The 10585-nt window shown below is 40.6% G+C and overlaps 1 protein-coding gene across 1 annotated transcript; it reads left to right on the top strand.

Annotated features, from left to right (window-relative positions):
* Window positions 1-3016: 3016 nt before the first annotated feature.
* Window positions 3017-10458, top strand: LOC134193983 (uncharacterized). Its single transcript, XM_062662861.1, has 4 exons — window positions 3017-3467; window positions 3523-3594; window positions 3660-3791; window positions 9808-10458. Exons 3-4 carry the CDS (start codon window positions 3681-3683, stop codon window positions 10255-10257), a joined length of 561 nt encoding a protein of 186 aa, XP_062518845.1. The 5' UTR covers window positions 3017-3467; window positions 3523-3594; window positions 3660-3680; the 3' UTR covers window positions 10258-10458.
* The last annotated feature ends 127 nt before the right edge of the window (window positions 10459-10585 follow it).

Genomic DNA, 10585 nt, shown 5'->3' with positions numbered 1-10585 from the left:
GGGTGGTGCTCCTTCTTTCAAGAACTGCAGCTAGCATATCATTAAGGTATCCATAGGACTTTGGCTCCATTATGGGTTTTGCAATCCAGTGCTTTTTGGCTTTAGGAAAGACAACTTTGTACCTCTTTTGTTCATGGGCTGTTGTAGCTTGGCTTCTGTCAACATTATTGTTGTAATCCAGAGCTGCCAGTTGGGTTCGAGCAATCACTCCTTTGTAGCCAAAGTGCAGCCTTTTGGAACAGTACTTTAGCAAAAGGGAGTGGTACACTTCAAGTATTCCAGTATGACAAAATTGATTAAGTTTGCCAATATCTTTTAATAATTTTTTGTCAAGGACAACTGACTTCAATGTTTCATGAGGAGGAGAACCCTTTTTTAACCACTCCTTGCCTTGTCTCTCTTCCTCAGAAAGTTGCTGGTGGGCACATTCTAGAAAGTGGTTTGCACTAGCCCAAGTGTGTACATCAGAAATGTGATGAAGAATAGACATCCATTTCTCTTTCAGGATTTCTGTTACCATGGCAAGATGAAGCACACCACCACAAATGATTGCAAATTGATGGTATCCATGGAAGGAGGCTCTGACAAGCTTTTTGCTTTCCCTGTTTGGCGAGCTTCTTAGAAACCCCTTTAGAGACATGCCATATGTCGTACTGATGTTCAACTGATGGATAGTGTTTCTGCATAAAGCTAGTGATTTGTGGATGTCTGTCTGTAGCTAATTGATGTATGGAAAGACCTTCATTCAACAAATATTGAAGTGACCTTTCAAGTCCTGTGTTTTCCATAGCAACAGAGTTGGCAACTTCACCCACCTGAACCAACTGAAAGTCAAGTATCTTGTCTTTGTTTTGGTCTATAATGGTGTATGTTCCATATTTAGCTGAATACCCTGGACTATTACATCTTCCATCCCCAATAATCGAAAGTGGTCCACTTACAGACTTCAAAATTTCTTGTTGATGTTTCTTCCAGGCATCATTTGTAACCGGGAAAACATACTCATCCTGTATTCTGTAGTATGTTGATTCTGACAAAAACTGTAGTTTTAGAATTTCTGCGAAGTGAGAAATTTTACTGTAAGTTTCTCCAGAAAACAAAATTGCTGCAGAGACCATCAGGTTGCCAGCAGGCATTCCTGCAATGGATGGTTGTGATCTCCATTGCCTTTCATGTCCTTTGGAACAGATGATGTTCACTGTTTAAAGTGTACCTGTGCAGAATTGAGTGTGGCTAACGACAGGTGAGCCACAGACTGGACAAAACTGAAACAGTTCTTGAAGGCAGTCATTAAAAACAATAAATTTTGAAACATCAGTAGAATTGGTCCTTTCAGTTGAAAGAGTTGAGTCGTCAGGCTCAGAATATATGACATCAGAGAGGCTTTGATTAGAATCACTAGTATGAACACTGAACGATGGATCAAAGTCTCTGTCTAGGGCAGTCTCTACTTCTTCTGATGCTTCACTTTTTTGACTAGCTGGAAGAACTTCTTGGCTATCATCCGTGATTGCAAGCTGACTTTGACTGACATCAAATTTGACTTCCATTATATCTGCTGTTACTGCCCTGACTGGTGATGACGTGTGTATGCAGTAAGAATGGTCATCAAAGTTTCCCAGTATGTCATCCAGGTCATAATGTGTTCCTACCTCCCGAGTAGACTTAGGAACATCAGCACAAGAAATATTTTCTTGAGGTGCTTCTTCTTCATTATCTTCCTTGGACTTTTTGCTAGATGCACCCAAGAGAATCTCTTCAACCGCCTAGCACATGGTCATTTACTGCTTTAGTCTATTTACTAAATTTAAAGTATTGGAGTGGATTATACTCCACCAAAATAGAATAGTACTTGGTTTGCATGCTACGTAAGCACAATGTGTAACAGTATACAGGAATGTTTGCATGTTCAATTAAAATTTAACGTTACTACTGTAGTTTGTAATGTTGTGGCTCTGGCTTTTCACAATAACAGAGTGTTGTGTTCAGATCTAGATTCTTTGTGTAGGTATATATATATATATATATATATATATATATACACTTTCTGTCTACATCTTGTGGACATATAGGCGTAATGCTACAATACGTTATGTGTTGGTGCACTACATGTTTAGTAAGGCAAGGCATGGCCGTACAGTTCTTTGTGCTCGCTTCCTGCCAGTGATACGTGGTGGTTTTTGCTCCGTGAAAGAAAAGATTGTAGGCAACGCGTCTGGCTTGAGACGTCTCACGGTCTTTGTTCCAAGTAGCTCAGCTTTTAGGTCTCGTTCGAAACATTCTGGAGTAAAGTGCTCAGAACAAACACGGCTGTGCTTGGATACGGGTGGGTCTTTCAAACGCAACTTGACAAGCCATTGCTTCAAGAGCTCTGGCTTCTTGAGAGGTAGAGTAAAGAAACTCACCCCTCGCATGATGTCGATGTCTTTGTTACAGCAACCGAAGGCTATACAGTGTACCATTTGCACGTGTACTGAGGTAACTCCCCCTATACTGCACGTGAAGCAATGAACTCATGACGTCATCATTTAAAATGGCGGCACACTACACAGTTACGCCCCCTACTTTACAGGCTTCTACTAGCAATCAGAGAAGGGTGAGCGCTATAAATCATTGATAGATGGATCACTCACACTGATACCTTTCATCTGAACCTTACATACAGAATCGTGGGAGTTCTCCTTTAAAACACTTGTCTAATTCTCATATCGCAGTAATTTAAAACAGAAATAACCGGTTATACGGTATCTTATAATGGGAAATGGTAAAGGAGTGGAGAAAGCATTTTCCATGTCATACTGCTTTACTGTATGGTGCTCAAGCCAGCTATAACCTACTCTCTGTTCATGTTCACTTTTTACATTGTACAGTATATCGATCAGCCTACCCTAGGTTACAGAAAAGTGATCTGTATACCATTGGAACCATAAGAGCTTGGATTCAGGTTATAGGGGTTTGGGAAGAGCCATATATAGCATTTCTGCATATGAAAGAAGGCTAAAGGGCTAAGGTACACATTATCACGGTATCATTATTCTATTATCTAATAAATTACATCACTGCACATTCTGTACACTGTCACTGAGCAGTTTATGTCAGGCACAGTGATCTATGTAGAGTATGCTATTTTTCCAATACCGGAGGTCAAACTCACCCACTGAGAGTGCATGTCGGGATCCTATACTTAGCTAATAGGAGGTAAGGACCGCAAGGGAAATCTCACTAGCCACTCCCTGTAAAAAAGTAAACAGGAACAGTGAGTACTAAATGAATGTGAACTGAATGTATTACTGATGCTGTAGTCTTTGAACATTGTTTGTTGGACTACTGGTGTCACTACTACTAATTGAGTAGCCAGTGGTGTTCTCAAATTGTTGATAAAGTTGGCATATTGTCATTATAAGGGTCAACCTGGCAGTCATGGCCAACCAGGAAGACATGGCACACCTGGACCAGTGGGGCCTAAGGTGATTTGCTGCAGCAAGTGCTCATAACTAGACTAGGACTCATGTTTGTTGATAGGGATCTCGTGGAACTAATGGAGTTCCTGGCCGATTTGGTCCGCCAGGTCCACCAGGGCCTTCAGGGATACAAGTTTGTTAATTACTGTTATATTCAAGGAAATTGCAACTAAGTATTGTGTTCTGTAATTTTCACAGGGTTCTGTCTACTACAAGTTTATGAGCGCAGCCTGGTTGATGGACAATGCTCAGTTTTATGAGCAACCTGTTTTCAGGAAAGCACATCTTGAATTTGGTGAGGGTTCACTTATGGATGGACGTCTGCTCAAGGTTGGTAATATCCTCGAAAGTCTTATGATACCTGTAGTGTGTGTGTAGGGGGATATGTGTATATGTGAAACAGATTTCTACAAAACTAATGTAGACATTTATGTATTGGCACTGTTGTACATTTACTAGCTATTGTATGGGCATGAGGCTGGATATCATTTTATTACCCCAAGGGGAGTGGCAGGTAAAAGCGAGATAATTACCAGGGAAGCCCAGGTGATTATCGAGGCAATTAGCTGCCACTCACCCGAGGTGGAATAACAACGATATCCGAGATTCGCCTATACGATAAGTAATTTGTATCGTGCAAGGCCACTGGTTGGTTTGAATTACCGTTCCTGTTGAGCTGTGAGTACGTAAATCTTACTTCTTACTTTGTTTGTCAGTATTGTTCTGTAACTAATTAGATGGAGTCTAAGTGAATTGGCTGTTTAGTAGCTCGATCATTAAAGGCATATCAAATCATCTGGGCGTTATTGAAACCAGCTGTGTTGTGCTGTTGATCATAGCAACAGTAGGGTATACGCATTGACTTTGACAGCAGTATGGTATTAGCGTACAAACGATTTGTACCCACTGCATCAACCAATCAGGACTAGCAAAATCCACGTGATATGATATAATTATGTATTGGCACTGTTGTAGGTTTAATCTTAGATCATGTTATTTTAGAGTCTTGCATGCTTTTTTATTTGCAATGCAGAAAAAAATCAATGTTAGGCAATGGTTGCAGATTCCCAATTTTTTGATACAAACAATAAATGTGTGTAAGATAACTTTAATTACAATAGGAGTTAGCCTGTGTACTGATTTCAGGTTTGTAACACTATGGTCGCTAAGAAACTTTGTAGAAGTCATGTGACTTTGTGAGTACCATACTCAATAGTCTTTTTACAGTACTTCCTGTCATCGTGACTATGTGGATGGATGTGTAGATAGGCTACTATGTCTGTCACCCTCAGGAATGTGCCACATCCTTCCTTACCTTAGTGCAGTCCAACCACGATCAGTATTACGTTTGGTGTTTGTAAATGGCGACCAGAGTCAATGGACAAACTGTCAATCGCAACTGCCACCATTCATGAAAGACTTTTACGAGAACAATGTAATTCATCGTTGCAATTACTGTGTATTATCGGAAATATACAATAGAACTTACCTGTGTCAGTGTTAACGCGAAATTAATCGCCTTCCTGGCTTTCTGCAATTATATGGGAACCTAACATTGCATGAAAGCAACATTTATGTCCCACATGTGATAGCTCTTGTTACTTTGATGATTACAGACTATTTTAACAGTGTTATCGAATTTGTGGTCATATATACCGCAGCCACTTTATGTGATTTTAGATAGATTTTTGCCACGCTTTCAAGCAAGATGTTGTCTAAATTTGTGGTCTAGACCATATTTTTGTCATGGTTTCAGAATGCTCGTAGCTGTGGAAGTGAGGGTGTAAACACAGCTTTAGTACTAGTATCTTCGACAGCTATGAGCCTTTTGGAAACCATGTTAGGACTGTCCCGAAGAATTGCGAGTTTAGATGCTACCATATAGCGCCAATATAAAATCTGCCATTAATTTGACCACCAAGATATGTTGACGTCGACTCGTCATCACCCATGTGAATCAGATTTCTAATGGCGAGGTAACGGTACAGTACATCACGTGGATGAGGCTACAGGGGTAACCCCTGCGTTTCCTTCTGCTGTGCCTATTATATAGTACACCCTAGCTGTCTAGCATGGATGTTAAACATGAGTACGAGGTCATGAAGCTATGATGAAGCAGGAGTCATGCGGGTCACATTCTTTGCGCTGGCACGGCAATTCAATGCGGTAGTTGGAGACGAGTAAGTTAGGAAAATGTGATGGCCACAAACACAGCTGCCAATTGCAAACTCCTTCGTGATGCAACCACTTAACTATACTGGGTGGGGAATATCGAGTCATACATATATCAATTATCAAACAACGATGTCCAACTGCCAAAATAAAATCCGCCAATATGCTTTTTCTGTCAATTTCTTAGTAAACTGCCAATCTAAATTCCTGCCAATGTTTCATCGTATATGGTATTTTCCTTTCAAGCATGCTACTCGTAAAATCTATTTAAAATCATACTATTAACTAAGTGACTGTCATTTCATGTGACTGCGAAGTCCGTAAGTAGTTTGTAGTTGTCAAAGTACAGTAACAAGAGCTATCACATTTGGGACATCAATATCCCGCCTGGTTAAGCAATTTTATATTCTCATATAAATGTCGTAACTACAGAAGTCATTGATTTTGTGTTAGCAGTTGCAGACATGGAAGTTCTGTTGTTTATTTTCGACAAGACCTTGCGGTCTCTAACATGAATTACACTGTTCTGGTAAACACTCATGAATGTTTTCAGATCTGATTGGCAGTTTGTTCATTGTCTGTGGTTGCAATGTATCATCAATAATTATTGCAAGTACCACTATGTGACTGGACGGAACTAAGGGTGTGGAGCATGATGGGCATAGTCAGATAGTTAGCGAACAAAGCGAGCCTGTCATGTCAATTGAAGTCGAGATATATTATATTTATATATACTAGCCTACACCCGGCAAGTCCGAGCGCACGTGGAAGGCAGTGGAAATTGAACCCGCCCCGCCCCGAGTCTACTTCCCGTCTACAGCATGACGCAAATTCTGCAACGAAACAAAGCCCAACCGAGTCGAGTCCCCGGCGAGTCGAGAGCGAGCCAGTCAAAATCGCACCCAACCCGCCGCACTGCGTGCATATGGATGGGATGGGACGGGACGGACAGACGGAAGCGGCGTTAGCGCAATTGTATCTACTATATAAAGGAGAGCTGTCAGTCTGTGTGTGTATCTGTTTGTATGAAAGGATCTCCAAGACGGCGAGGCTGCTCACCACCGAATTTGGCTTGCACATGCTGAATCCATAGAGGTCGAAAGTGAAGCTGCCGTTGTCTTCCGGACTTCTTCCGGACTTCTCCCACGACGATGCAATTTCCTGCGGATGGAACCCGCCTCCACTCGTGCGCGAATATCTCTGTAACGGCTTATCGGATCTCCACCGAAATTGAACTGCCCATTCCTGACGTCAGATGGTAGGTGCGGAGCGTGTCATTTATTGCGGGCAACGTCGGAAATAGAAGATATTTTTTCGTATATCTTGGTCTTGGAAAACACGGTTACACTTTGTTTGACCGTGTAGGCGAATCAAATTCTTGCCACGTTCGATACACCTGTTCCCCGCAATGCCAGCAACGTCTTTGAAGTGACGACGCCCAACGGGACAGTCGAAATGGGGAAAGTCAGACGAGTTGTGACTTCATCTACATACGGGGAACGGATTATCCGGGTGAGTACGTAACTGCATGTAACTTCCAAGTTTGCCCGGACATATATTCTTCCTAACTGGATTCACGTCGAATAGATGCCAGGTTTCATATACCTGTTCCTTGCAAAGACAGCATGTCTTCGAAGTAATAATGGCGTCCAACGACAGTCGAAATGCATGAGCTCAACAGGATACAGTAACTAACATGCAATCACGATCAATATGCCAATCAGCAAGATTTTTTGAAACTGGACGCTCGGTTACAGATACACTTCATGATAAATTTAGAACAGGATACTCAACAAATAAATTCGATACGTTGTGATACTTGATCTCTGCTAACTTCTCAGAACGGGATATCATTGAACGGGATATAATTATGAAAAGTCTTGAGAATAGTGATAAATTGTTAGAACGGGATACTCATGCAACAACATAAATTTCCATACAACTTTAAATTAATTAACTGTATGAGAATTCCGTCTGTGGCTGCCAATTCTGTAATGAGATCTACTTCATGAATGCGGACAACGGGATAGTGAGCTAGTATATATACAATTTTTTAAAATTATTTCTTATATATTTACAGGTCCAAATCAGGACCAACTCTACTTTCCAATGCTAATCTGGCTATCAACATTCTTGCATTAATTAAAAAGCCACAATTTGACAGAAAGTTGCTGGTGCAAATTACATACAGACTGACTAATAGATGAATTGTTATGGAATGATGTTCGACGTGCAATCACTGTTAAAACCTCTAGGCTACTTGGTGACCAAACTCCTAAAGTTTCAACCACAAGGGGGTGAATATGCCGTCTGGTCAAATTGTGGCTTTTGGCAAGCGAAGCAAGCCTCTCTCGCCATGTCAATTGAGGTTGAGATATATTATATTTAATATATTTATATATGCATAGGTGCAAGAATTGAATCAAGGGTCCCCTGTCGAGGGTCGACTCAATTATAATTTCTTAGCGAGAAGAGTGAAATGACTCTCGATTTGCTCTCATACGCGACTAATAAGGAAATAACATGACGCATGACAAAAGGAATGGAAAGAAAAAGCTAGAAGAAGAGGAAAGTCTGATTTTGAGTTTCCGCACGTTAGTTTGAAAAAATTATTGCTATGCAACCATTGTTATTACCCGACTAGCCGAGTAGATGAGTGAGATGATTGAAACGTGAATGAAGAAATAAAAACTAGAAAGCTAAAAGATCTAGAGAAACCGAAAGTCTGTTTCTGAGATCCCGTGTTTGTTTGACAGAAATTATTGCTACATAATGCAACCATTGTTACGCGGCAACCGGGTAAGTAAAGACAGAACACCATCGCTCACCTAGCAAAATGCTAATGATCATTTACTAGTCACAAACCAGAAGTCATTCTAGTCATATACTTTAAGTACACTACTTGCTAAGTCACATGACTTTTACAAAGTCCCATTACTTCTGGCTCACAGCTGAAATTATATCGTATCTTTGTCCTGAACTAGCGTTAATTAAATTTTAGACCTTGGTCACGTGACATTTGACCAGTCACAATCACCTATTTAGATGGTGTATATGTATAGTATGATTAGCGTGCTATATGGCTTTTATAAGCACAAGGGTTAGGGGCATTGCCCAAGGTGAGCCGAGGTAATGTGTTCCGAGTGCTGGAAACCATATAACATGTTAGTCATACGAATAAGTACTTTAGACTTTGGTCACCTGATGTGTGATATTTGAGAGTGTGATATTAACTGAAAGTAACTTATTGTACACTGCCCATATAATACGTCATGTACATCATCTAAATACATGCTCGTGACTGGTTGCACATCACATGATCATGGTATAAGAGAGGGTGTGGTATTAACTGGAAGTAACTTATTCCACCCTTACGTCACATGATCATGGTATAAATTTCTTGTATTGCAGTGCTATATATATATATATATATATATATATATATATATATATATATATATATATATATATATATATATATGGCTTTTAGAAGCACTCAGGGCGGGGTTATAGACCTCAGCTTGCCTTGCGCGATAACCTCATCCTTCATGCTGCTATAAGCCATATAGCACCCTAATCATATATTAACTCATACATGTAGCATGTGAAGAGTGCCTACATACACGTAGTTACTGACTGTACCAAGAATTTCCAAAACAGCACCCAGGGCAGCAATATGCAAAATTGGAAGTTTTATGGAAGAAAATCTGTTCTGAGTAAACGCCCGAGCGGTTTACAGAGAACTCTAGAAATTGTCAAAATTGACTTGAGCACCACAGAGAAGGCAAGTGTGAGGCACATCTTGCAGCATCCTGCATACTAAGTCTTTATAAACTTAGGAGTGCGACCAGACCTGACTGCCCTCATCAGGCATTTCTTTAGAGGTTCCTTCTTTAATCCACAGTGTAAGATCGCTGTCTGGTTGACAAACCTGTACGTACATTGTAGTATAGTAACGTGTGTTACTAATACAGCCTCGGAATATCGACTAACTCTCGGCGGCGACGTCGAATCGCACACCACAATCTTGATTCTCGTTAGCAGCCCAAGGGCTGTAAATGAGAACAGTTTCTACCAGTGGGTGAGCTTTTGGCTGGGCGCTGTTTCAGAATTCTCGGTACACTTGATCTGGGTATATGAAATGGTATATTGTTGTTGTTTGGTCTCTGTACAGGTGGAACTTGCTGCTCCTCGTAGACTGTCATCAGAGGTTACTTACCTTGTGATCATCACATTTTACATGTCAAACCTCACTCGTGACAGTGATTTTTATGTGGCTCTATGTGATGGCAGTGTTTGTGCTGGTTACCAGTACAATGATGACAGTGCAATTAGAGTACATGAGTGGTCTGCTCTGTCAAAAACTTGTGTCAACAACAGACGGTGGTCAGAATGGAGAAACAAGAACGCTCACTTTTGGGAACTCCGATATGAGTTAACTCCAAAGTACTCTCTTGGTATTACATTTAGTCCATCTGTGGACAGAGCCTTGTCACATGTGTATGATGCAGTGCTTAATCCTCACAATGGACTATGGATCACTGTGTGCCGTAACAATGCTAATGAGCAATATGAATTTCACTACCTTGAAACAGCTGTTCAGGAAGATACGTTTGTAGTCTAATGCACGAATTAAATGGTATTTGCAATGATTTCAAGTTGATGGATGAGCCGTGTGGTAACTTAAAAAGAGTCTAGATTGACAGATAAATTATAAATCGGTAGTTGTAACTCTTCAGATGTAGACCAGAGAATCAGTATGCATGTTTGGACATCTACTGTGATTCTTACTGATATAATCTCATTGATCATTGATGTTTACTTATACATCTTAGTGTAATGACATTTGCAAGTAGGTATAGGTGCTCATGCAGTGCTGTCCTCCATAAGCAACACCAGAAAGTACTGTAGCAGACATACATTTTGGTGTCTTCTCGTGAGAAAGGAAGAAG

This window comes from Corticium candelabrum, chromosome 18, assembly GCF_963422355.1.
Source record: "Corticium candelabrum chromosome 18, ooCorCand1.1, whole genome shotgun sequence".
NCBI classification, from domain to species: Eukaryota; Metazoa; Porifera; class Homoscleromorpha; order Homosclerophorida; family Plakinidae; genus Corticium; species Corticium candelabrum.
This window is presented reverse-complemented; position numbering and strand designations above follow the sequence as displayed.